The 27,462-nt window shown below is 52.1% G+C and overlaps 2 protein-coding genes across 4 annotated transcripts; both read left to right on the top strand.

The window, feature by feature from the left end:
- Positions 1 to 2,458: 2,458 nt before the first annotated feature.
- On the top strand, positions 2,459 to 9,864 carry Krt78 (keratin 78). The gene is given in 9 exon segments (NM_001432506.1): positions 2,459 to 2,887; positions 3,277 to 3,491; positions 4,377 to 4,437; positions 4,739 to 4,834; positions 5,550 to 5,714; positions 6,066 to 6,191; positions 7,399 to 7,619; positions 7,825 to 7,859; positions 7,942 to 9,864. Coding segments are annotated over 9 exon segments (3,042 nt in total). The 5' UTR covers positions 2,459 to 2,521; the 3' UTR covers positions 9,699 to 9,864.
- Positions 9,865 to 14,823: 4,959 nt separating this feature from the next.
- Krt79 (keratin 79) lies at positions 14,824 to 27,392 on the top strand. Of its 3 annotated transcripts, none has more exons than XR_015624380.1 (9): positions 14,824 to 17,198; positions 19,054 to 19,271; positions 20,434 to 20,494; positions 20,596 to 20,745; positions 24,416 to 24,864; positions 25,066 to 25,191; positions 25,883 to 26,103; positions 26,577 to 26,611; positions 26,794 to 27,392. XR_015624380.1 is itself a non-coding variant. In NM_001432096.1 (9 exon segments), coding segments are annotated over 9 exon segments (1,587 nt in total). In that variant the 5' UTR covers positions 16,681 to 16,727; the 3' UTR covers positions 26,988 to 27,390.
- Positions 27,393 to 27,462: the final 70 nt, after the last annotated feature.

The raw sequence follows: 27,462 nt of genomic DNA, 5'->3' as shown, positions 1-27,462 counted from the left end.
TCTATATACCTGTCTATCCATCTATCCATCACATATCTATCCATCCATCCTCTCCCTCTCTCTTTCTCTCTCTCATCTACCCATCTATCCATCTATCCATCTATCCATCCATCCATCCATGCATCTATCTATCTATCTATCTATCTATCTATCTATCTATCTATCTATCCATCCATCATCTATTTGTGTATGTATGAATGTGTGTGTGTATGTATGTGTATGTGTGTATATGTATGTGTGTGTGTATGTATGTATGAGTGTATGTATGTGTGTGTGTATGTATGTATGAGTGTATGTATGTGTGAGTGTGTGTATGTGAGTGTGTGTTTGTGTCTGTGTGTGCATGTGTAGCATGCATATACAGAGGGAGAGGGCAACCTGTGCGATTTGGTTCTCCTTGCTGCCATGTAGGTCCCAGCAATTGAACTCAGGTCCCAGAGCTTGGCAGGACCACCTGCTGAGCCATCTCACTAGCCCCTCAAAATGGTTTAATTTGCATTTCTCTAATTGCTAAAGGTGTTGAACACTTTGGGATATTTAGTAAGCATTTTATCTCTTCTTTTGAGACCCCTCTGCAAGGAACCATAGCTGACTTTAAATTTTTTTTTTCTTTTCTTTTTTTCGGAACTGGGGACTGAACCCAGGGCCTTGCACTTGCTAGACAAGCGCTCTACCACTGAGCTAAATCCCCAACTCCTTAAATTTTTTTTAATGGGCTCATTTGTTTTCTCAGCTCTGCTTCTTTAGGTCTTTATTTTATACATTCTGGGTATTAGCCCTCGCTTGGATGTATGGCTGGGAAAGATTCTCCCCCACTCTGTGGGCTCCCTCTTCATTCAGTTGATTCTTTCCTCTGCTGGGCAGAGGCTTTTCAGTTTGGTGAGGTCATATTTGTCAACTGTTGGCCTTAATTCCTGAATGGAAAAGTCTTATTTAGAAAGGCCTTTTCTACACCCGTATCCTATAGGGTGGCATTTCTGTTTCCTTCTAGCTGTTCAGAGTTTCAAGTTTCACACTGAAGTCTACTCGGGGCTGATTTCTGTGCAGGGCGATAGACATGGATCCTGTTTCACTCCCCTACACGAGGGCAAAGCTTTCTTTTACAGTGCCTCTCACCGTGGTGGGGATATTTTGGAGATGAGGTTTTAGTGGGATCCAAGTAGATTCCAGGCAGCCTCCCCTTCCTGCAGCACAAGCAGCCTTTTCTGGGGTCTTTTCTCTCCACATCCCTGGCTTACCTGACCCCTTATATCTTGCTTAAACGTCTTTGCTACCTTGGCCTCCTCAAAGACTTCTTTATATCCCTTGAGGTGATGCCAGTGGCTGGGGGTAAGGAGGAAGGGGCTTTTTACTCCTGGAGGGAGCAGAAACGTGCTTGTGCATGGTTGTCTGGCCTGGGTGGAGAGCCTGTGTGGCTGTGCTAATTGCCAAGAATGACTTCCTCATAGCATCTCTCGGGTGTTTGGTGAGTTTCTGTTTGTTCTTGTTTGGAGTAGCATCCTCAAAGACCCCAAATATCCCACCTTCAGAATTCACCAGGTGCTAGGAGAGGAAGTGAAACAGGACCACTGCTGTCTCACTAGACACAACCCCATGAATCAGAGATGAGAGGCCCAGCGATCTCCAGGGAGGGTGAGGAGACCCTGCCTTCAGACTGAAGGTTGGACCACAGTATTAGGTAAACACTAACATTAGGCAAACGTCCCTGCTAGACCAGAGATGGGATCCATCGTGGGTGACTCCCAGAGCCCCTGTTTCTGCTCTCCACCTCCCAGGCACAGTTTCCTAGATGCACAGTTTATTTTGGAGTGGGCGCCATTCATTTATCCGCTGGAGGGGCTTCGGCTGGCCCCAGCTGGAGGGGTCTGGCGTGGTGTGTTGGGAGGAATAGGGCCACAGGATTGGCTGCTGCTCTGCAGATCCTGGCTAAAGATACCTGCTCGGCGTGGGGCAGGTGCTGACTCTCGCATGATTTCTGGGTTGGGCTGAAGGAGGGACTGGGTGCCCTGCTTTTCTATGTATTTCCACACTGTGGAGCGTCCCGGATGCATCACCTCTGCCAGCCTGGTTGCTCAGGGTCTGTGCTGCCTCTGTGAGGTTGGATCTCACTTTGGGAGCTGCAGTCTTTCCTGACCTGCTGTCCCCAGCGCGCGCGCCCCTTCCCCGCTACCCTCTCCTTGGCACAAACTCTTCTCACTCTTTCCTTGAACACCCTCAGTGATGTTGATACCTAGAACCGTGGCTCAGGTCTCGAGACGCTTCCTTGTCTTTGGCTTCTAGGGCAGGGACTGGGTCTCCTACCTCAAGCTTTGCACGTGCCACACACCTATTCTCCAGGTGTGTCAGAGCAGGTCAGCCGCAACAAGCGGCAGACACAGTCAGACTGAGAACATCTTGCTATCCGAGGCCCAGCCCAAGGACGGGAGGGGATAAAAGTCTCGTGCCAGGGCCCCAGGGCAGAAGCACACACACCGTGACCATCTCCAGTCTGTCTGAAGCTGCGGGCCTGCTTGTCTCTGCCATGTCTCTCTCTCCATGCCGGGCCCAGAGGGGCTTCAGCGCTCGCTCAGCCTGCTCTGATTTTTCGGGGGCTCGAGGCAGGACCAGCTTCAGTAGCAGGAGCCTTAGCTCCTCCAGGAGATGCAGAGGAAGCTCTTGTGGGAGGGCCTGGGGGGCAGAGACCAGGCAAGGAGTACGGTTTGGACAGGGTAAGGGAGGGCCTGGGCTTTCTCAGTGCCCTCCAGGGGGCATCCAAGCAGTGACCATCGACCAGAGTCTGCTGACCCCACTGAAGATCGAGGTTGACCCCCAGTTCCAGGTGGTGAAGACGCAGGAGACTCAAGAGATCAGAACCCTCAACAACCAGTTCGCCTCCTTCATTGACAAGGTGAGGGTAAACGGCCTTGCCCCTGCCTCTGGGCCTCCCACAGACAACTGCTCTAGTGAAGAAATCCAATTTTCCTGCCACTTTTCCTAATCACCTCAGTGGCAAGGATGTCCTCCCGGGGTCTAGCTAGAGGCTTTCTGGCTTGCTGATGCCCTGCGATTCCACAGCTGGGGCCCAGGGACACAGAGCCGCTGGCTAGTGATGAGAAGTCTGACCTCTTATTTCAGCCAATCAAGGATATGCCCAGGTTCTTGAGGGAGGGCTTGGGGTTCCTTTGTATGTGCAGGGGTGGGAGGCAAGTGGCCCATAAGAGGGTCTCTGAGGCTTCCCTCTCCACAGAGAGTGCCAGGGGAGTCCCAGGAGTCTCAGGACCCTGTGTCTGGCTATAGGTACGCTTCCTGGAGCAGCAGAACAAGGTTCTGGAGACCAAGTGGGAGCTGCTGCAGCAGCTGCAGGGGAATCGTAGCCCTCAGGGCCTGGAATGTGTCTTCGAAGCCTGCCTGGCCCGGCTCAGGCAGCAGCTGGAAGAGCTGCAGAGAGAGCGGAGGGCTCTTGACTCTGAGCTGAAGACCTACCAGGACCAGGAGGATGAATACAAGACCAAGTAGGGCAGATGTTTCTGTGTGGTATCTAGGGGGTGGTGCGTGATGTGCTCTGTCAGGCTGAGGGTTTCCTGAATGTCCATCACCCAGTACTGCACGGCTGACCTCCCTTCTAGCTCTTGACTTCCTCTCTCCTCATTCACAGTGGTTACTTGTAATATGTACAGGAGACCCCTCCCCCTCCAGGCCCAGAGAGACCTGGGAAAAATGTTGAGGGCTCTCTCCAGAGAGCCGAGGCCTAGCCTCAAGGGTCCATGGGTCTGGTCAGGACTGGGAAGGGCTTATTTGAACAGCATCTTGATAGCTTTCTCGAGAAATTCCTGTTTAGCAGGCTGTGGGGCCGATGTGACTCAGACACGCTCCAATCTTGGGCGGAGGAGAGTCACTTTAGTACATCCATCTCCAGATCCATGGTGCGATTCACAGCCAGACTGTGGTTCTAGGCTCTCTACCTTTGCAGCTTGGTGGGGCAGACAGCTCTGGGCTGAGGGGTGGTGAGGGCTGGAGAGCAAGGGCAGGCTTCCTGCTTCTTTCTCCCAGCCATGGTGGTTTCTACTGTTAACATTCAGGGAAAAGGTCATCTTCTTTTGTGGTTTTCAGTGTTAGTAGGGAAGCAACAGGGCGGGGGCTAGGGCATAGAGGAGGAGGTGCCTGAAATTCCAGATCAGCTGTGAATTATCCTATTCCCATGATTAAATGTCCCTTTTCCTGCTCAGAGGCCTCCAAGTGCTTGGGAAACCGGGGTATAGATAGGGCATACAAACCCTCTGACAGAAAATGGGAGAAAGGTCAATGGTGGCTCCTGACTTGAGGCCTCTGAAGACAAGGACACTCAGGGTATGGGGGTGGGCTCTGACCTGTGCCTGACTCCCCTCTTCCATTCGCAGGTATGACCAGGAAGCATACAAGCACGCCTCGGTGCAGAATGACTTTGTGGTCCTTAAGAAGGTGGGAGGGGCTCAAACACTCAGGAAACCCCATACTATGCCCTAAACCTGGTCCTAGGCTGGGAGGCCAGAGGGTGGAGGTGTGACCGCGGACACGTTCACACTCTGCATGTAGTCAGCAAGAGGTTATGAGGCCGGGATGGAAGTGGAGGCAACACAGAGGGTTGGGGTTAGCCAGGGATAGTGTCCTGCAGATAGTGCTGAGCAGGGTGGATGGGCAGAAGAAAGGGGTCTTCAGACACAGCAGCACGGGTGTCATGAGAGGAAGTGGGGGATGCATGGTTTCTGTCTCTTGTCCTCAGGACGTGGATGAGGTTTTCCAGAGCAAGATGGATTTGGAAGGCAACCTGGAGTCTCTGAGAGAGCACGTCTGTTTCTTGACACGTCTGTATGAGGAAGTAAGGACTCATGAAGAACAGGGAGAAATAAGAAAGGGGTCAGGATGGACAGCTCCCTGTGTCCAGGAGGGGAGCCACTAGGAGGGGGAGACCTACTGGAATAGCTTTGGTTTGTGGTCACCACCTGACAATCAGCTAACCAATACCAGCATGAGAAGTCATCAACTAAGAACCGGATGAAACCCTCATGGCGCTTCTATCGGAAGTCAGACAGAAGCAGCAGTCTCAGGAAAATAGAAATCCTGTCCTGTGCTAGAAGGTGGTAGACATTACGGAGGACAGGGAGGGTTGGAAATACAGACAGGTGGCCATTGCAAAGATGCCGGATGTGAAAGGCAAAATCAGGCTGAAGTGTGGAGGGAGGCGCTCTTCAGGCAGGTAGTTTCTGGGACTCTGGCAGAGGTGGTGTCCTCAACCAGAGGAAATGTGAGGTGGCCAGTGTAAGGGTGGCCAGTGGTGGGAAGACTGTGTGGGAAGGGAACTGATGAGGGGTGAGAGGGCTTTAGGGACAGGTGACCTGAGGCCTTGTTGGTATTTTTCCTTTACTATCTACATTTCAAAGGTCACCAGAGACTAACTCAGTGGTCCTTACTCTGCAAATCTGGACCACCCCTGGGTGATGGGCAAATGGATGGACATTGAGGTACCCTTCTCCCTCAGGGAGACAGAGGTCAGGGAGCCATGGTGGTAGACACTGAGCTTGTCTCTCTCATAGGAACTGGGACAGCTGCAGACACAGGCAAACGATATGTCCGTGGTGCTGTCCATGGATAACAGCCGTTGCTTAGACTTCAGTGACATCATCGCTGAGGTCCGCGCCCGTTATGAGGAGATCACGCGGACTAGCAAGGCCGAGGCTGAGGCTGTGTTCCAGACCAAGGTGCTGTGGCCCTAAGAGCAAGCTGGGAAGGGTCGGGTGGTCCTATTCACACACCAGGGAGGTCACCAACTCTGGTCCTATTGGGGCAGCTCTGATAACAACCATGACGTTTGGGACTTAGAGGGCAGGGCTGTGTCCACAGTGCAGGAGGGGGACAATGGTCAGAAACAAGGAGACAGGCTTGGATCTCTACCAGGCATATCTACCATGTCCGGAGCTCAGGCAGTTGACTGGCACTGGGAAAATGCAGACATCGGGAGGCATCTATCAGGGTGGGAAGACGGCATGTCCCCAATTCTTGGGTCAGAAGTAGCTGTGACTCAGCCAGTGGTGTTACCTTTGTGCCCTCAGTACCAGGAACTCCAGGAATCAGCCCAGCTTCAAGGGAACAGCATGAAGGAAGTGCAGGTGCAGATCTCCCAGCTCCGGCAGGTCATACAGAAGCTGCAGAGTCAGATTGGGAGCCTCAGGAAGCAGGTATGCTGTCAGTCTCTACTGCTGCTTCGTGTCTTGTCCCTCCACCAACTGTCTGCTTCTTAGTTGGGTTTAGATGCACAAGTGTGTGTGTGCATGTGTGTGTACATGTGTGTGTGCATGTGTGCACGTGTGTATGTGTGAGTGTGCATATGCATGTGTGAGTATGTGTGTGTACATGTGTGTGTGCATGTGCGTGTATGTGTGACTGTGCATGTGCATGTGTGTGCATGTGCATGTGTGTGTACATGTGTGTGCATGTGTGCACGTGTGTATGTGTGAGTGTGCGTGTGTGCATGTGTGTGCATGTGTGTGAGTATGTGTGTGTACATATGTGTGTATGTGTGTGTATGTGTGCATGTATGTGTGCGTGTGCATGTGTGAGTATGTGTGTACATGTGTGTGTGTATGTGTGCGTGTGTGTATGTGTGACTGTGCATGTGCATGTGTGTGCGTGTGCATGTGTGTGTGCATGTGTGTGCACATGTGTGTGTGCATGTGCGTGTGCATGTGTGTGAGTATGTGTGTACATGTGTGTGTATGTGTGTGTGTATGTGTGCGTGTGCATGTGTGAGTATGTGTGTGTACATGTGTTTGCACGTGCATGTGCATGTTGTGCATGCATGCATATGTGTGTGTCTGGATAAACAGGGCTCCAGATCATTTCATGGCAAGGCGGAGGGGTTGGAGACAGATCTTCAAGTCATTTCTGAACTGCTCATTCTCTGTGAACTCCAGTCCCTGTGCTGTTCACTGCAAGGAGGACCATCATTTACAGTCCACACGCAGGCGAACATCTTGCTTTTGCCTTTCTTGGGGAGAGAGTTACTTTAACTCTCATCTCATCTCTTCTTTTCCTCCACAAGCACACAGGGACTGGATTTAGGACTCACACTAAGTACCATGTGCTATCACGAGAAGTTTAATTGAGTATTTCAGTCAAGACCTGCTTCCAAAAAGATCATGTCCTGAGGTTCTGGGTAGACACAAAGATGCTGGGTGTTCTTACTGAGCCCTCTGCCACAGGAAAAGAGACTGTTAGGCAATGTTTTCCCTTAGGATGGGGGGGGGCAGGCATGGGTATCATGTGTAACTTTGAGTGCATGAAATTAGGGTCTATCTGGGTCTTCAAATTATATCCATGGTGGGTGTTTTGAGAGACCCTGTTATGTTTGCAACCGCTCTCTCCCTCATTTCTACTCCCCTCCAGAATGACAGTCTGCAATCAGCCATTGCTGATGCCGAGCAGCAAGGGGAGATGGCTCTGAGGGATGCTCAGGCCAAGCTGGATGAGCTGGAGGGTGCTCTGAGAGCAGCCAAGCAGGACATGGCACAGATGCTCCGTGACTACCAGGAACTGATGGGCACAAAGTTGTCCCTAGATGTGGAGATTGCCATGTACCGGAGACTGCTGGAGAGCGAGGAGTGCAGGTGGGGGAAGTGGGGAGTACCTGGGGATGGGAGGCGGGGTTTGGGGAGGACGGAAGGCTAGTGTAGGCTTCTAGGGGATTGTGAGAGATTTCCTGACCATGTCGGTCACTAAGGACAACCAACTCTGCTGGGAGGGGTTTAAAATGGGAAATTATAGTCTTCACAGCCTTTCTTAGCATCTCCTGTCTCGTTCCTCTTCTTCCAGGATATCCAAGGAGCACACCAGCCAGGTCACTGTCTGTGAGTATGAGGGGATTTGAGAGTAGGGGTTCCCTTGTAGTGCTGAAGACCCTGCTATGACACCAGTGCATTTTCTTGGCAGCCATAGAAGAAGGCAGCATTGTACCTGGAAGAAGTTGTGGAGGCCAAGTGGTCATCCCTGGAAGAAGTTGTGGAGGCCAAGTGGTCATCCCTGGAGGAGTTTGTAGTGGCCAAGTAGTCATACCTGGAAGAAATTGTGGTGGCCAAGTGGTTATCCCTGGAAGAACTTGTGGAGGCCAAGTGGTCATCCCTGGAAGAACTTGTGGAGGCCAAGTGACCATGCCTGGAAGAGAATGTGGGGGCCAAGTGACAGTGCCTGGAAGAGAACATGGAGGCCAAGTGATCGTGCCTGGAAGAGAACATGGCGGTCAAGTGACGGTGCCTGGAAGAGAACATGGTGGTCAAGTGACGGTGCCTGGAAGAGAACATGGTGGTCAAGTGACGGTGCCTGGAAGAGAACATGGTGGTCAAGTGATGGTGCCTGGAAGAGAACATGGAGGCCAAGTGACCATTCCTGGAAGAGAATGTGGGGGCCAAGTGACCATTCCTGGAAGAGAATATGGGGGCCAAGTGACGGTGCCTGGAAGAGAACATGGTGGTCAAGTGACGGTGCCTGGAAGAGAATATGGGGGCCAAGTGACCGTGCCTGGAAGAGAACATGGAGGCCAAGTGACCATTCCTGGAAGAGAATGTGGGGGTCAAGTGACCATTCCTGGAAGAGAATATGGGGGCCAAGTGACGGTGCCTGGAAGAGAATATGGGGGCCAAGTGACCGTGTCTGGAAGAGAATATGGGGGCCAAGTGACCGTGCCTGGAAGAGAATATGGGGGCCAAGTGACCGTGCCTGGAAGAGAATGTGGGGGCCAAGTGACCGTGCCTGGAAGAGAATATGGGGGTCAAGTGACCGTGCCTGGAAGAGAATATGGGGGTCAAGTGACCGTGCCTGGAAGAGAATGTGGGGGTCAAGTGACCGTGCCTGGAAGAGAATATGGGGGTCAAGTGACCGTGCCTGGAAGAGAATATGGGGGTCAAGTGACCGTGCCTGGAAGAGAATATGGGGGCCAAGTGACCGTGCCTGGAAGAGAATGTGGGGGTCAAGTGACCATTCCTGGAAGAGAATGTGGGGGTCAAGTGACGGTGCCTGGAAGAGAATATGGGGGTCAAGTGACGGTGCCTGGAAGAGAATATGGGGGTCAAGTGACCATGCCTGGAAGAGAATGTGGGGGTCAAGTGATCGTGCCTGGAAGAGAATGTGGGGGCCAAGTGACGGTGCCTGGAAGAGAATGTGGGGGTCAAGTGACCGTGCCTGGAAGAGAATATGGGGGCCAAGTGACCATGCCTGGAAGAGAATGTGGGGGCCAAGTGACCGTGTCTGGAAGAGAATATGGGGGCCAAGTGACCATGCCTGGAAGAGAGTGTGGGGGCCAAGTGACCGTGCCTGGAAGAGAATGTGGGGGCCAAGTGACCGTGCCTGGAAGAGAATGTGGGGGCCAAGTGACCATGCCTGGAAGAGAACATGGTGGTCAAGTGACTGTGCCTGGAAGAGAATGTGGGGGCCAAGTGATGCTGCCTGGAAGAGAGTGTGGGGGCCAAGTGGGCACTTGTGACCACAGAGGCTGGAAAGGTAGCTTTGGGTCTGGAGGCTGCTCTAGCATTGTAACCGGTGGCTTTGATGTCCCCCAGGGGTCTGGGTACAGCCCCATCATGGGTTCCTGTTCTGTATCTGGCTCAGGCTTCAGCTCTGGCTCTGGCTCCAGCTGCCGCACCATCCTGAAGAAGACAATGGAATCAAGCCGGAAGACGTCTGTCATTTATTGAGTGACCAGGCAGTCACATCCCTTCTGAGCCCAGTAGCCTTGCTCTGAGCCCATCCCCCATGTTTAGTACCCACAGCCCAAGGCAGCTCACTGGGCACTGGAGAAAGTCAATAAAGTCAGGCCTGCCTGCTGTTCTGAGTGCTCAGGGGCAGGTCCTGTTCTGCACACTCATTTGCATCTCATTTGTGTGTGTGTGTGTGTGTGTGTGTGTGTGTCCCCTACATGGTGCATAGGCTCTGCCCTCCAGCCAGAGTTTCTACTCCCTGGTCCATGGTCCTCAGGCTGGCCTGGAAGACTAGGCTTTGGCAAGACTCAATCTCTAGTTCAAATACGCTTCAGTAGGAGGGAGTGTCTAAATGGAAGGTGGAGACCATGACTCGGGAGCCTGCTTGGTCCCATCCCCTACCGTCCTGCCTTCTGTTTCTGTCTTGTGAAGTGTCACAGCACCCAGTCCCTGTCATCTCCTTCCCCTCTTCCCAAACTATGTTCAGAGCCACAGTCTGATGCTCCTCTGACAAGTAGTGGGCCTGCCATTCTCCACGTCTCTCCTGCTCTGTCCACTCTGGCCGCCCCCAGCACAGTCCCTCCCACCTGTGACGCTGGGCTTCTTTCCGGCCACAAGTTCAGATGTCCTGTGTTGCGAATGGGGGTTTGTGGGAGGTTGCTTTTTGTCCTGTCTCCCTTTCTATGGCTCAGTGATACCTAGGGCAGCCAGCCTGCTTCCTGCTACCCCTCCCACTACCACCTCAGAGCCATGGCCTGGCTGTGGCACTCCTGGCTAGGAACATCCCAGCAGGTGCAGTCCAGCCCAGATGCTTGGCAACAGCTTTGAAATGGGTTCCAAGGGCGTTTAGAGGCGAGGTTGAAGGGCAGAGACCAAGGTTCCCCACAGCAAGTGTAGATTCTATGCCATGCCTACCTGCCATTCAACTCTGCCCCCCTAACCAGAAGACCACAGGCTGTGCTTCTCTCCAGCCCATTCTCCTCGGAAGGAAGCCTGTGACTATGGACAGTGTCAAGTCTGTCTGATGGCATCTCCCTGGCTTCACAGCTATCTTATCAGGGAAGCTCCTTAGGGCTCTGGTGTGTTCTCAAGGTGCCCCTTGAACATACTACTCCATCTCCCATGCCCCAGGATGTCTGGTGGCTCCCACAGCTTGTTCCCCAGTTAAGGCTGTCTGCTTAACCTTGCTCTGGTTCTGACTTTAGGCAGTTCTCTGCTTCTTCTTCTTCCCATGTCTGTATTAAGTTTTCCCTCCTTCTAGAAACCTTTCTTACAGTCCCAGGTCTGAGCTGTTGGACCCTTTCTGTGCCCTGCACATTCTGGTGGCCCTGTTGTAGTCCCTGGTTATATATTTGGTTCTGATGGGGGACCCCATGTCTCTATGAGCCTGGCACCACTTGGCCATTTTTTGTCCCCGTGTGCACAGGAAAGGGATCCCATGGGGATTTGGAATGATATCCCTAACCCCAGTGGATCCCTGAACCTATCTGGATTTGAGCCTAGAAATGTCTTCTCTTTCAGGAAGCTCTGAGGGAAGCTACTCGTACGGGAGTCAGGGTTGGGGCTAGGAGGTTCTGGGAGGATTGACTTCTCCACCCACTCTGCATGCTGTATGAGTCTCTTTAATGTTTCTTCCCTGTTCCTTCCCTGTCTTGGGCCCTGGAGAGAGGCAGCTTGGCTATGCTGCCAGCTCTGTGGCCAGGCTTGAAGTTCTGCTGCTGTACCAGGGAGAGGGCAGCTGCAGGATTCCTCATTACTTATCTGGGAAGAAGCCATGCATGCCTACCTGTGTGCAGCAGACATGGGAGGGTGCTTGGGTCCAAGCGCTAACACTCCTGGTGATGCAACCTTGACTCCAAGAACCCAGAGTGGTGGTGGTCTGTAATCTCAGAGGCCCAGAAAGGAGGATTGCCATGAGCTCAAGGACAGCCTAGGCTACATGAGCTCCAGAAGCCTGAGCTAGACCCCATCTCAGGAAAGACAGACAGACAACCACAACAACAGCAGCAGCAGCAGCGGCAACAGCAACAACAACCACTACCACAACCACCTCTCACTGCCCCGCACTACCCCACAGTAATTCAACTGAGCCCTAGTGATGATGTATACATTCACTCTCCCTCTCCACTCCAGGGCAATTTTCTTTACCACAAAGGACTCAGCTTCTTACTCCTGCTTTGGTGAGGGTCTTGGTGAGGGACCCACAGTCTAAAACAGCCTGGGGTGTTTGGGAGGTGAGTTCTGAATGCACTGTGAGAAGCATAGGTATCACAGAAGCCAGTTTGGAAGTGTCCGTGAGTGCTGGGGCATCCATCGTACTTCCAATGTTCAAAGGTTTCTTTAATTAAATAATTAAACTTGAGCATACAGGGTGTTACTCTGAAGGCTGGCTTGGAACTACGTACACCAGGCTATTCTCAAACTCACGGTCAACCCACCTTAGCCTTCCAAAATCTGTGATTACAGATACGAGCCACCACACCAACCGAATGGAGACGTTTTTACTTTATTATTATCAGTGTGTGTGTGTGTGTGTGTGTGTGTGTGTGTGTGTGTGTGTGTGTGTGTGTATGCTAGGTCGGGTGACAACCTTTAGGACTTGAGGACTCGATTTTCTCCTTCTCAGGTGTGAGGGAAGGGAATGAAACTTTGAACTCTGGGTTTATGCAGTAAAGTGCTTTTGTTCACTGAGCCATTTCCCTGTCCCCAGATGAAGAACTTCTTTATGGCCTTGTCCTGGAGCACATGGTGGGTCCAGCCCATGCAGTGAACCATGCTCAACCTTTCATCTCTTTTCCCAACCCTGATTCCTTTATGTGTTGAGAGATGAAGTGACCTTACAGGAAGGATTACTTCCCGAGGTTTACCAAGGACCAGCAGGCCAGGCGAGCTGGAAAGCAGCCACCAACCCCTCTAGCGAATGGGTTAACTGTTTCAATTTACCTGAGACCAAGGAGACTTTCAGTGTCAAACTACACAGGTCAAGGAGGAGCAGGGTATCAGTTGTCCTGCCTGGAGTTGAGGAGACTTAAAAACTTGGTACAAGCAGAGAATGGTTTCTGGAACAGTTTGAGGGACCCCAGGGAGAAGGGTGATGCTGCAGGGTGAGGGTTAGCAAGAATCTGCATTTCTCTCCCTTCTGAGCTCCTCTTTGGTTATCCTCATTGGAAGAAGGAAACAAGAGAGCAGTGCCCAGCTGTGAGGAAGGTGGGGGTGGCTCTGAGGTAGCATGGAGACAAGGGAGAATGACCAGAGCTGGGGGAAGGCGTCCAATCCTACGTGTAAGGTGTTCAGGGCACACTGGGTCACACAGCTGGCTCTTGGTATGTGCCGATGATAACATGGGGTCTTACTAGACTGGAAAGTCCTACTTCTCTTGGGAGGCCCCTTTCCCTGTGTTCTCCGTGTAGTTCAGCATCCAAGCTGTTAGGTATTGAGGGATACAAGCTACCATTATCCGCCATTCTGACCCATGCTTTTGGAGGCAGCAGCATTAAATCTCCCAAGCTCTTATCTCCTGCTAGGGGAATGCGAGCAAGTGAGTCTCCATTTGGAGGCCCTTGGTAGCTGGCAGTGGAAGAAGCAGTAGGCTGTAGTTCTTCCTTTGGAAACCCCCTCCCTGGACCTTTCTCCACAATGTCTGTGGGAGGCCGCAGATGTGGATCAAGCTTAGGCACTCACTGCCCATGGATCAAACCTTGGCAGGAGGCTTACCTCCTAATTAATACACGGTAGCCATTAAATCACTTCTTAACTACTCTTCTGTTTCCCAGAGTTGCTGTGGCATCCTGGTATCAGCAGGAGAGATTCCCCCTGGTTGCTTGATTCATGGATCTTTATTTTCTTTACTCCTGTTCTGTTTGCAATCATTCCTATAAACTCCGCTAGTTAACAAAGGCACGGGGGTTTCTTCCTGAAAGATTCAAAAAGCCAGGTGTTGGTGGCACACAGGGGTCACTTCAGAGCGTGGGGGATCAGGAGTTTAATGCTATCCTCGGCTACACAGAGAGTTTAAGGTTAGCTCGGTCTACGCAAGGTCAGGGTATGTGTGTGATCTGCATAAAGACTTCCAAAGAACGATCGAGTTTGATGCCTGAAAACAGCCACAGAGGCAGAGGAGGCCAAGCGACCTCACAGGACCCTGCCTGAGGTGATCCGTCTGGCTGGGAAGGGAAGGCTGCCTGTGAGTAACAACTGTGTCTCCCAAGAGTGCGTCTGGGCTGCATAGGCATCTGCCACAGGCTCCCTAGCTCCTACTGCGAAGCCTGGCACAGAGAGTGTGCTAGGAGACACACACACACACACACACCACACACATACACACACACCACACACACATATACACCACACACACACACACACCACACACACACACACCACACACCACACACACACCACACACACACACACCACACACACACACCACACACACACACCACACACACACACCACACACACACACACCACACACACACATACACACCACACACACACACTACACACACACACCACACACACATACCACACACACACATACACACACACCACACACACACATACACACACACACACCACACACACACACACCACACACACACCACACACACACACATACCACACACACCACACACACACACACACACACCACACACACACATACCACATACACACACATACACACCACACACATACACACACACACCACACACACATACACACACACACCACACACACATACCACACACCACACACACACCACACACACACCACACACACACACCACACACACACATACACACACACACCACACACACATACCACACACCACACACACACACACACCACACACACACACACCACACACACACACATACCACACACACACATACACACCACACACACACATACACACCACACACACACATACACACACACACACCACACACACACACCACACACACACATACCACACACACACACATACACACCACACACACACATACACACACACCACACACACACATACACACACACATACACACACACACACACCACACACACACACACACACACACACACACACACGAATCGCATGTCTGAATGCTAGCCTTTGAGTGAGGTGGGGTATGTTTATATTTACAGCTCGACTCCCACTCCCACCAGCCCAGCTACACAGTGACTCATAGTTGCTGCCTGACATCACCTTCCTGCCCAGAGGACCATGGCAGCAGCCTGGAGGCTAGGCCTCACTCACAGCTATCTCTTCTCCCACGCCGTCAGGCAGAGATAAGGGAGCCTGAGAAAGTGTTCTCAGCCCGGGGAAAGGAGAGGAGGTTGGTTGGTGGGAGACGATGGCTCATCCCAAGGGCAGTGTTTTCCCAAAGCACTTCTACAGTGGGTCATGCTTAGATGAGGTTCAGAGAGGTGGAGAGTTGTCCCAAAGGCACACAGCTTGGCGAGAACTGGCCTTTCAGCCAGTTGGTGTCCAAACTCCAATCAGGGAAGGCAGTCTTGTTGGTGGCATTAAGGGGCTAGTTCTGTGGCTCTTCATGACTGGTAGGAGCTGGGTCCAATGCTTCAAGTGAATGGGGGCTACTAGAATATCCCAGTGGCCCTAGGGAAATACTCCCAGCTTCCTTTGGAGCCTAGAAGCCACCATCGTCACCGGGGTCCTCTGCATCTCTGTTGAGATCCCAGCTCTAGCCTGGCAGAGTTGACATTGCTCTATCTTTGCCTTGACTCTGCTTGTTGAGTGGCAGAGAGATGAGGAGAGCCAGCCTCAAGGTCTGCTCCCACTGTTTGCAATCCTGTATCTGAAGTTTCTAAGGCTCTGCTCGGGCTGTGTTTAGTTCTAGAAGCCTGGCTGGGAAGAGAGCGATGATCGGTGTGAAGTACTTCTGAACTGAGCCTGGTGGACAGGGAAGGAGAAGGTTGAAGCAGGTATAGGATGGGCCATTTGGGGCTTCTTGGATGTGTGTGCATCTCCAGTTATTCTAAAATGGCTGGGCTCCACTGGGAAGGCCCCACCAAGGAAGAACTTAGGGATGGTCACTGTTCCTTGCCTCCCTCCAGCCCCAGGAAAGGCAGTTGGGATCCTAAGTCTCAATACCCTGCCTGTGGAGACTGGGCATCTCTTGTTTTTGTTTTTTTTTGTTTTTTTTTTGTTTTTTTTGTTTGTTTGTTGTTTTTATTTTTTGGTTTTGAGACTGGGTGGTCTTGAACTTTTGACCCTCCGCCCTTCAGCTCCAGAGTGCTGGGATATAGGTGTGCACAGCCATGTCTGGTTAGAGCCAAAGCCATCCAATCCATGTTGTGTGCCCAGCCAGGCCTATGGCTGGGCCGGGACCCTCCTCTCGTCCTTGGATTCTCTTTGCCCCACGCAGGGTTCCCACCCAGCAGACACCTGCCGGTGTAGATAGAAGAGCAACTACCCCACCCCTGCCCTGTCACCTGTGCCCCCCACGCTGGACCTGCCAAGAGACAGGAGGCTGTGGGCTGGGAGGGTGGGACTGGAGCAGGCCTGGGCACCCTCTCTACAACCCATTTCCCAATGCACCTTCCCTTGCCACCTGCACAGCACTGGGCCCTGGGGCCTTGGCTTACCACAAGGCCCTGGGACAAACCCCACAAAACAGAGCTCCATTGACAGCAGGCCATCAGGGCTGCGTAGGAGGAGACCAAGCCAGCCACTGGGTGGTGAGGGTAACTGTAGGAGCCCTATCATCCTGTTCCAAGTGAGGAGAGCTTACAGGGTGGGGTGGGAGTGGGGGTGGGGGAGTGGGGGGGTGGGGTGCTTCCCACCTCAAGTAGTCTCTGGCTGGGCGATGCCCTCCCACATTGGGGGGGGAGGGGTTCCCCCCCAGGGCCCCTCCCTCTCACCTGTGGTAATCACAGCAGGAGCGTGTGGAACCCATGGCCAGCCCAGCGGGGGGGGGGGGGGGGGAAAGATAAAAAGGCCTTTGGTGGCTCAGCAGCTCACAACGGCCCTGCTTCCTCTCGCTCTCAGCTGACTTCTCTCTGACAATCATGCGGTCCTCCTTGTCCAGGCAGACGTTCTCCACTAAAGGAGGCTTCAGCTCTAACTCAGCCAGCGGAGGTGGTGGGAGTCGGATGCGAACCAGCTACAGCTCAGTGACTATGTCCAGGAGCAGCGGCGGCAGTGGCGGTGGCGTCCGCTCCGGGTCCAGCTCCGGGGGCTTTGGCAGCCGGAGCCTCTACAACTTGGGAGGCAAGAATATCTCCATCAGTGTGGCTGGTGGGTCCTCCTCTGGCCGGGCGCTAGGAGGCTTTGGCAGTGGGGCCTACGTTGGCCTAGGGGCTGGCAGGCAGACATTTGGACCAGTCTGTCCTCCTGGGGGAATCCAGGAAGTCACTGTCAACCAGAGCCTGCTGACACCTCTCAATGTGGAGATTGACCCCGAGATCCAGCGGGTGCGCACTCAGGAGCGCGAGCAGATCAAGACCCTCAACAACAAGTTTGCCTCCTTTATTGATAAGGTGGGTGGGCAAAACCGGAGTGGGGTCAGGGGGAAGCTGAACTTTTTTTTTTTTTTTTTTTTGGTTCTTTTTTTCGGAGCTGGGGACCGAACCCAGGGCCTTGCGCTTCCTAGGTAAGCGCTCTACCACTGAGCTAAATCCCCAGCCCCGGAAGCTGAACTTTTAATGGGGGGGGGATCATCTGGGCAAAGGCAAGTTTTTACTATATGCACTAGGTGGGCAGGGCGGGGTGACCGTTGCTTCTGTCTACCTGAGGTTGGGGCTACAACCTGGTGGCTGGGGTTTCTTTCTTCTGTGAATGAGGGGCCCAGCCCAACTGTGTTGGAGCCTTTCCTGTGGTGTCATTAATACCGTTAAGAAGCAGCAGCCTTACTTAATAGATGTGCTGTCCCTGGTGTTTCTGTTAGGGAGTTGGCCTTTAACGACTTGAGTCATTTTATAGCTGTGGGTAATCATGCATGGCTCAGGAATTCTACAAATCACCCATGCTTGGAGCCTTGGAATCCTGTCTGTCCTCTCAAGCTGAAGAAGCCTCGGGTCAGACACAGTGAGAACATGGAGGGCAAGAGGAAGCCCTTTGCTTTCCCTTGCCTGGCTCCCTGGTCCAGCCAAGACGCTCAGTCTGGGGTGGACCAAGAGGAGGGTGGCCACCATACAGTTCGAATGTCACACTCTGGAAGTGTTCTAAACCCTGTCTCACCTCCGGGGTGACTGGGTCACTCTGGCGTCATCTCTATCACGGCTTTCTCCATCCCCTCAGCACTGTGTACCTTGGCTCCGAGCCTAGGCGGCGGGGTCAGGCTGAGGGATGATGATTTGAACTTTTAACACAGAAGGGCCCTACCCCCTTTCTCGAGTGTCACCCTCAGGGTTCCATGAGGCTCCAGGGCAGGTGATGCTCCGCCCGTTTTTACAGTATGAAAACCGAGGCTTAGCGTGGTCCTGAGACTTGCCCAGGGTCACACAGGTTGGTGAGGCAGGGGCATAATGTTGAAGAAGGCTGTAGAGCTCCACAGTCCTGGGCACCAAGGTGTACCTGCTACAGGGCTCCGGGCCAAGTGACTAGGCCTGGGGTGCTGTGGAGGTGGGATCTGGAGGGACTAGGAAACAGTGTAAGGGAAGTCGTGCCACCCACTTCTCGGCCTTTCCCCTGGTGACTTTTGGTTCTTTCATGAGCTGCTGTGTGGGTGCTGGAAATCAAATCTGGATCCTGTGGAAGAGCAACAGTTACTTTTAACCTGGGACCCATCTACAGCTCTGTTTCTCTGATACTGTTGATTCGTTTTATTTTTATTTTATTTACGTGTGTGTGTGTATGACTGTGCGAGGGGGTCGAATCCTCTCAGAGTTAGACAGTTGTGAACTGCTCTTTGGGCAGTTGGATTTGAGCCATATATATCATGATTTTCTTTTTTTGAAAGCCGGGTTTCTCTGTGTAGCCTTGGCTTTCCTGGAACTTGCTCTGTAGACCAGGCTGGCTTCAGAGACTAGCCTGCCTCTGCCTGCCTCTGCCTCCTGAGTGCTGGGATTAGAGGCTACCGCGGGGCCTCTGTGATATTTTAAACAGTTAACTGATGCAGAATTGGTCTCATAAACACCGGCCTCATCCAGTTTCAACCGGGACAAGTGGGAAAGTGAGACAGAGAACAGAATGTGTAGCTCAGCTGACCAGATGACCAGTCCACATGTTTGTTAACTCTTCAGAGTTCTTTCAGTCTGTCTGGACTGTCATTTGAGCAGGATCACTTCCTCCCAGTGAGAAGCAGGATGCTACCCTACCACAGCAATGCTGGCCTGTGGTGTCCTGGGCTCTGCTCCCCAGGTGACTTCCATCCACCTTTTCTTCCCTGGTCAGGTACGCTTCCTGGAACAGCAGAACAAGGTGCTGGAGACGAAGTGGGCGCTGCTGCAGGAGCAGAGCCAGAACACAGGGGTCGCCAGGAGCCTGGAGCCTTTCTTTGAGGGTTACTTGAACACCCTGAGGAGGCAGCTGGATACCAAACAGAGCGAGCGGGGGCGGCTGGACATGGAGCTGAGGAACGTGCAGGATAATCTGGAGGACTTCAAGAACAAGTGAGGGACACGCATGCTGCCCTATGAGACAGAGCATGACACTGTGGAAAAGACCGCCCTCACCCAGGCAGAGCTGCTCCTACTGGGGGCTGGAGCTTGGGGGCTGTGTGTGTGTGTGTGTGTGCATGCGTGCATGTGTGCGTGCGTGCGTGCATGTGTGTTCATTTGTTTATTGGTTGATTTTTGTTGTCATTGTTGTTATTATTGTTTTCAGACAGACTCTCGGTGCTCTTCTTGCTCACCTCAGGGACTATGTGTGTGGTAACCCAACCGAGCTTAGTAATTTTAAGATGTCCTTTTTAAAAGGTGGGGAGGATTGTGTACTGAACCTCATGTTCTAGCCCTCCACACCCAGCTCAGCCAATCTCACTCTGTCCCTCTCTTTTTCTACCACCTCCCTTCATGTTTCCAAGCCAGTCTAGTTGTCTTGTCACTTTCTTCATGAATATGTGTACTGGGTAGGTGTGTGTGAGAGGTTTGCCCTCCTGAGTAGGGGAAGCTAGAGGAACTGGGTGGCCAAGCATGAGGCTCATTTGCTTAACTTGTGTCGACAAAACTTAAGCAAAATAATAAAATGTTCAACGTAGTAATTCCTCGGCCTCATGGGATACCTAGTATGGAATTTTCAATTGCTCCATAAATATAAATTTAGAAAAAACAAGTGTTTGTTTGAATTGAGATCCAAACGACCTTCCCACCACATGGTTGACAGTACACATATTTATGACATGAAAGTGTAATTTTAAAATAACTTTTCCTGTAACTTGACACTGGCAGTTTCTAAACCTTAGCTTTAGCAGAAGTGGTCGGGAAGGGATTGATTGTTTCAAATGCCAGTGTGTTGTTGAAAGTGGAGACAGAGGTCAGCCATTGTTGGCACACTTGTTCTGTCTGGGACAGCCTTCAAGGGCTCTGAGCCAAAGAGGTGGCTTACTATGGTAGTGTCTGAATTTGGTAGCTCTTTCTTCCAAAAGAGGAAGGAAGTATTTAAACAATGGCACTCTCCCCCCAAACGTCTTCACTGTTGACTGCATTAAAGAACTGTTCCGCAGACATTTCCGAGTGGTGGCAGAGTTCATCCAGGCTTCCTGGGAGCCAGGTGAGCCCACCACCTAAAAGACAGAACTGGCCTGAGCTGGCCTGAACCTTCCTTGTATTACAGGTATGAGGATGAGATCAACAAACGCACTGCCTTGGAGAATGAATTTGTGTTGCTTAAGAAGGTTCGTGGGGTGGCTAGACTGGGGGAGGGGGTCCTTTGGCTGCACAGGGTCTGGATGGATCTGGGGTGTGAGCACTCTGCTTGCTCTCCCCCTCTTCTCAGGATGTAGATGCTGCATACATGGGCAGAATGGATCTGCAAAGCAAAGTGGAGAGCCTGATCCAAGAGATTGACTTCCTGCAACAGCTCCATGAGATGGTAAGGAGACAGATGGACAGACATGATCTGCACACATTTAAGTATCGCTGGAGAGTTACTCATGGAGGTGTGAACCCATTAGTGTTACGTAGTTGGGAAAAGTTTGGAGCCTACAGGATGGGGCGGGGTGCGGTAGCGCATATCTTTAATCCTAACATTTGGAGGCAGAGGCAGGTAGTGTGAATTTGAGGTTCTAGGCCAACCATGGTGAGACACTTTCAAAGAAAAAAATGTGGCCCCACCTTTTTCATGAGTAGCACTGAGGCCCTGAGCCAGCTTAGTGCTCTCAAAAGCTCCACAATGTAGGTGCTATCTTGCCAATTTGAGAACCAATGGTACTGTGGGTCAGAGTAATTAGTCCTTGGTCACAAAACTAGTCAGAGGCAATGCCCCCCTTGATTGCTCAGTTTGAAATGGGGCAGCAGAGACTGTGAAGTTGGTGAGGTAGAGTAGTGGGTGGTTCAGAAATTCCAGGACAGGTCTCAGGAGACAGGGAATCTTGCAGACTGGGACATTAGGGCTGAGCTTAGGGGGATTTGCTAGAGAAGCAGATATTCCCAGTATATCCCCAGCAGGGTTCTCCCAGCTAATCCCTCTGTGCCAACCAGACAGGGGCTCATGCAACCTCTACTTGGTCCCCCAGGTGCAGGGTGCACAGCTGTTGTTGTGCGAAGGGCTCTGTTAAAAGGTGACTTGAATCTTGTGACAACGAACAAAGGAGGCATTGAGAAGTCAGGAAATAGGACTCTCAGTGCTCAGAAGACAGATGGGTGGGGAAGGCAAGGGACATTTATTCACGCACCTCAGCATTCCTTTAGTTCATGTACACTTTTAGGTAACACCTTATCCTGGCGCTTAGACAGTCTCTGGAGTTTTTCCACATGAATGCTTTCAAGAGAGGTGTGGACATGCTTTTCTCCAGTACTTAGTTGAAAAAAAAGTGTGTGTGTGTGTGTGTGTGTGTGTGTGTGTGTGTGTGTACATGCATGCTTGCATATATGTATATGTGTGCATACATGTATATATGTGTATATGTGTGTATGTGGTACATGTATGCATGTACGTGCATGTGTGCCTGTGCATGTATGTGTGCTTGTCTCATTTTTGGGATTTCTGAACAGGAGTGGTCAGATAATGTCCATGGCCATCCAGCAATACGCTCGGATGTGAAAACGAAACCTATTTGGTTTCGTGTTTCCTCAGGTGACTCTTGGCAGCTCTGTGCCTCCTCCCAGGTTTTATAATTAATTCCTTAGCCTTCAGGACCTTGATTCCTTCCCTCAGAGGAGCAGGGCTTTGTTTTTGGGCTCTGGACTCCTCATCCTTGTTTCTTTGGGATGGTTCAATGTTCATCCCCTTCCTCTTCCCTGGGCCTCCTAGGATCAGTCCCTCTGGGCTAGACTCTGAAGTTGCCTGGGTCAAGGCCCCCTTTGGGCCTATTTTCCATATTTCCCGTTTGAAGACTGCTCTCTGTGAAGGATCCATGGCAGATGACACAGCCGTTAGTTGTTGGCTCCTGGGTCTTCTGCAGGCACTAGCCCAGTGTCTCTTCTGTTTTCTTGTGTTCTCAGCTCTTTTGCTCTCTTCTGTCTGCTTAGCCAGAAGAGATTCTTACCCTAAAGGATTCTGGGTGTTTCCTGTTTCTCTTTGCTGGGATTCGTGGTGGTCTCTCAAGAGTTAGGACTTCCCTGTCCACCCTCATGCTCTCGTGTTTCAGGTTTGGCTCTGCTCTACCCAAAGCACAGAGCAGGCTCACCCAGCATCCCTTTCTTTCATTCTACCTCACTTACTTAACAAGCATTTATGGGGTTCCTCCCACATAAAGTTCCTGCCCTTAAGGTCAGGTTCTTAAGTAAGGAAAGCCCTGTTGGGACAGGTTCAAGGTGCCAAGGCACACAGGGAGGCTGTGGTGGGGTTCTTTTGGAGGACAGGGGAGGGGAGGCCCTCTGAGGACACACCTGCCATGGATCTTAAGGAGGAGCTGGCACTCAGAAGCAGGCAAAGGAAGGGCTCAGCTTAGCAGGGCCTTGGCATCAAAGGGCACAGTGTCTGTGGTGGCAGGAAGTTGGCAAGTTGGGCATTGAGTAGGTGGGAGATTTAGGTGAAGATGTGGAAAGGAAAGGTAACTGTGGACCATGCTGGGGGATTACTTCCTGTCAAAGGGCTTCCTCATCCATCAGAGTCTACTCTCAGGGAAAGAGGGGCAACAGTTCTTTCCCCATTCATGATGGCCAAACTGGCATTCAGGAGTCAATTCCATGCTCTGGGTTTGGCCAGGACACCTCTGGAGGGTGACCTCAGGACCCTTGTCCTCTTGTCCTTCTGCCCTTCAGTGACCCATTTCTTCCCACCCTTATGCTTAGAACATAGTCAACATCCCAAGCTGTCAGATAGGGTTTTGGACTCCATATCCATCTGTCTGTCTGTCTGTCTGTCTGTCTGTCTGTCTCCCTTTACTCTTTTCGATCTGAATCATTTCAGGTTCTGAAATCAAGTTTCCAAGGCTTAAAAAGGGCTCTCCTTACTGCTTTTTTGATTTGGTACAAGTGACTTAATCTCTCTGTGGAACTAGTAAAGGAGGGTCCTGAAGTCTAACACGTCATGCTTGCTGAGTGGCCAAGCTGGTGCCTGAACCATAGTAGCTACTTAGAAAGTGAAGGGTGTTGATGTCTCTTTTCCTGTCAGCCATATTCTACTGGGCTCTCTGTGTGTGTGTGTGTGTGTGTGTGTGTGTGTGTGTGTGTGTGTGTATGTGTGTGGTGTATGTGTCTGTGGTGTGTGTGTGTATGTGTGTGGTGTATGTGTCTGTGTGGTGTGTGTGTGTGTTTGTGTGTGTGTGTGGTGTATGTCTGTGTGGTGTGTGTGTTTGTGTGTGTGTGGTGTATGTGTGTGTGTGGTGTGTGTGTGTGTGGTGTATGTGTCTGTGTGGTGTGTATGTGTGTGTGTATGTGTGTGGTGTATGTGTCTGTGTGGTGTGTGTGTGTTTGTGTGTGTGTGTGGTGTATGTGTCTGTGTGGTGTGTGTGTGTGTTTGTGTGTGTGTGTGTGTGGTGTATGTGTCTGTGTGGTGTGTATGTGTGTGTGTATGTGTGTGGTGTATGTGTCTGTGGTGTGTGTGTTTGTGTGTGTGTGTGGTGTATGTGTCTGTGTGGTGTGTGTGTCTGTGTGGTGTGTGTGTATGTGTGTGTGCTGTGTGTGTGTCTGTGGTGTGTGTGTGTGTGTGTGTGTGTGTGTGTGCGCCAGCGTGTGACATGCTAGGGTCACAGTGAGAATATTGAAGGTGACTTGACAGTTAGAGTTGAGGGCAGTGTGGTAGGAGCTCAGGGAGTCAAGGGATGGCATCGGCAGAGCCCTTTGGGAGCCAATGTCGCAAGTCAGTGAGCAGATCACAGACCCTCAACTTCCTGTTACCTTTACATCACCTTCCTGGTCACTAATGCATCTTTAAAAAGGGCAGTAGCCATAGAAACGCAAGGAGGACTTGAGGACACTGTGTCTAGTGCATTGACCGGTTTTGGTGCCATCCCCTTTCCCTTGTACCTGCCTGGTACTCTGGTAGGTACTCTTTCCTGCCAAGCCTCTCTCCTCTTTTGTCATCAGGGTCACAAGAGATGGTGGAACAGTTAGGTTCCTGAACATGCCACCTTCCCTGAGGGCACAGAAGTAGCCTTCATGCTAGCTGGGGAGTGCCTGTCTCCAGGGAATGTGATGATTACAGAAACCAGTGAATGTGCTCGTGCAGAGCCAGGGTGGCACGGAGCAGGGAGGCACAACCCCCTTGTTCCCTTGACCTCTCAGCAGAGGACCGGAGGATCAACAGGGAAGATGTATGCCTGCCTCACAATGGGGAGATGGAGATTCTGTTCCCAGTGGTAGATTCTTTCTAGGATGGATCCCGAGGAAGCCTAGGATGTCCCTCTGAGGCCATGCGAAGGTCCTGTTCTGCACACTTTGCTTCTGCCCAAGGCATAGGGCAGGACTCTGGTAGCAGCTGCTCTTATGCCTACAGGAGCTGAGCCAAGTGCAGACCAGTGTGTCTGACACCAACGTGATCCTCTCCATGGACAACAACCGCAGCCTGGATCTGGACAGCATCATCGCTGAGGTCAAGGCCCAGTACGAGCTGATCGCCCAGAAGAGCCGGGCGGAGGCTGAGTCCTGGTACCAGACCAAAGTGAGTGGATGACCAGCTTGGGTGTACAGGCTGGGGTGGACCTCCTCCCCTGGAGAGGCCTGGCTCACCCGACCATCAGAGCTCTAGGACTTGGTGCACTCAGCTCTCATGGGGTTTCCAGCAGAGGGTGGGCTCTGAGACCAACAGTTATCAAGCAGGTGAGGGTTCTCAATATTCATTGGCACCCTTTTTGGCCTCCAGTATGAAGAACTGCAGGTGACAGCTGGGAAGCATGGGGACAGCCTCCGAGACACTAAAAATGAGATTTCAGAACTCACTCGCACCATTCAGCGGCTGCAGGGAGAGGTGGACGCAGTCAAGAAGCAGGTGGGTCATGGGGTTAGCCTGGAAAACTCAAAGTCTGGCTAAGCAAGATCAACCTTTTCCTTTTTGGGAAGGAGCTCCCAGGAGAAGCGAAAGGGGGGAAGACTTGTCGCAGGTCACACAGTGGTATGTGTGGCAGAGCATGTGTTATGACTTCTTTCAAAGGGACAAGTCTATGACATCCTATTCCAAGATGGCAGTGTAGGGGAAGGGCGGAGGGTAGAGGACGCTGATTCTATGTATGTATGACCAAACCATGTGGCTTCTTTAAAGATTGATTTATTTTACATATGAGTACATGTTGCTGTCGTCAGACACACCAGAAGAGGGCATCAGATCCCATTACAGATGGTTGTGAACCACCATGTGGTTGCTGGGAATTGAACTCAGGACCTCTGGAAGAGCAGTCAGTGCTCTTAACCACTGAGCCATCTCTCCAGCCCCAGAACAAGGCTTTTGCTGTCCTGGTTGTATTATTTGTTTTATTTCGTCCAAAGCCCTGGGCGATCTGCGGGAAGAACTGAGATTTATGTTTTTGTGTTTCCTCACTGCTTCTATTAAATTCCCTTTCAGTTCCGTTGTCTCTTTTTCCCCAGATTGTTTGGGTAGGGCGTGGGGCTCCCGGCTTGGGAGCAAAGGGGTGAGAATGGGTTGATCCTGGAAAATATTCCCAATACTATTTTCCTGTGGGCAGTGCCAGCAGCTGCAGACAGCCATCGCAGAGTCGGAGCAAAATGGGGAGATGGCGCTCAAGGATGCTAAGAAGAAGCTTGGAGATCTAGACACGGCCCTGCACCAGGCCAAGGAGGACCTGGCCCGGATGCTGCGCGAGTACCAGGATCTCGTGAGCGTTAAGCTGGCCCTGGACATGGAGATCGCCACCTACCGCAAGCTGCTGGAGAGCGAGGAGAGCAGGTGGTAGCCCCTGTGCACACCCTTCGGAGACCTGGGATCTGTTTGTGGGGCAGATGGCGGTGGTAGTAGTCTAGACTGTCTCTCCTAGCTCTCCCTGTTTCTGCTGCTCATTTCCTGGATGGATTGGCCATCCCTTGGGGTGTCCCAGCTGCTCAGAAGCAAGATTTGCTTGGCCGGGTCAGATTCAACTTCTTCCTTTGAGAAAGGCTCTGTCCTTAGCGATACCAGAGTCTGTCATTGGTCCCACAGGAAGCAGGGAGAGAGGGGGAGGCTTTAAAGCCTCCGGCAGAACGGCCTTTATTTTGGAAGGCCTTGAGTTCCGGATTACCCCATACTCCTACTACTTATAACTCTGGGTCTTGCCCTCTGGCCTTAGTAAGGAACTGAATGAACATAGAGGCAAGGGGCTGGGAGGGAAGATTTTCACATGGGTTTCCAGATCGCTGAATTCTCTGGACCCTTGTTTCCCCTAGGATGTCTGGAGATTGTCCCAGTGCAATCAGCATCTGTAAGTATCCACCATCTGTGCCCCACACTTCTCGCTTCTTTCCCGCTCCGCCCTGCTCCGTCCCGCTCCGCCCCATCCCGCCCCGCTCCGCCCCGCCCCGCTCTGTCCCAGGGTTTCTGGGCTCCCCTACCCCTTCCTAACTCGACAGTTCCACTAGTCCTGAGCCTTTACTTTGTTTGCAGCGGTGACCGGCAACTCTACCTCGGTGTGCTCCGGCGGCGCAGCTGGCTTCTCTTTGGGCGGGGCTGGCGGGGCCAGCAAGGGAGGCTACAGTACCAGTGCGATTCATGGCTCTGCTAAGGGCGGTCAGGTCTCTGGGGGAACCTCCATCTTGCGGAAGACCACCACGGTCAAGACCTCTAGCCGGCGATACTAGCAGCAAGGCTTTGCGAGTTGGGCCTTGGTCCTCACGTTGGCCGTGGCTTCTCAGGACCACAGAGGCTGAGTATTTTTAGTGCACAATTTACATATAATTTGCATTTGGGAAAGGGCTCAAATTTACCCAGGTTTTTCTCCTTGGTTGTGCAGTGGAATGGGAGGGAAGTCAGGATCACCAGCTGGTTGATTTGGGGGTGACTTGACCATTTAGAGGGGGTAGGATGTCCAGTTCTGCTTTGTCACCTCAGCAGATTTGCTCTGAGTTCAGGGCAAGCTGGAGGAGGGAGAAGGGGTTGCCAGAGATCTGCAGCTCTTCTCTCTCTCACCAGAACAGCCTTGTCACCTCATGTCCAAGTCCCTGTCTGTGCCTGTGATGTGTCTCAATAAACAGTAACTGCAGCAAGCTGTGTGTGGCTCCAGTCTGTTCTCCCCCCTCCGCCCCGCCCCCCCCCCCCGCCCCCGCCCCCGCACCC

This window comes from Rattus norvegicus, chromosome 7 (genome assembly GCF_021556685.1).
Source record: "Rattus norvegicus strain SHRSP/BbbUtx chromosome 7, alternate assembly SHRSP_T2T, whole genome shotgun sequence".
NCBI classification, from domain to species: Eukaryota; Metazoa; Chordata; class Mammalia; order Rodentia; family Muridae; genus Rattus; species Rattus norvegicus.
This window is presented reverse-complemented; position numbering and strand designations above follow the sequence as displayed.

Bases quoted from the DNA above. Each gene is read 5' to 3' on its own strand.
- Krt79 (XM_087559037.1), top strand. From the start codon at position 20,614: ATGGGCAGAATGGATCTGCAAAGCAAAGTGGAGAGCCTGATCCAAGAG. The intron at 26,104-26,576 runs GTGGTAGCCCCT...TGTTTCCCCTAG, and splicing joins CTGGAGAGCGAGGAGAGCAG to GATGTCTGGAGATTGTCCCA. The intron at 26,612-26,793 runs GTAAGTATCCAC...CTTTGTTTGCAG, and splicing joins TCCCAGTGCAATCAGCATCT to CGGTGACCGGCAACTCTACC.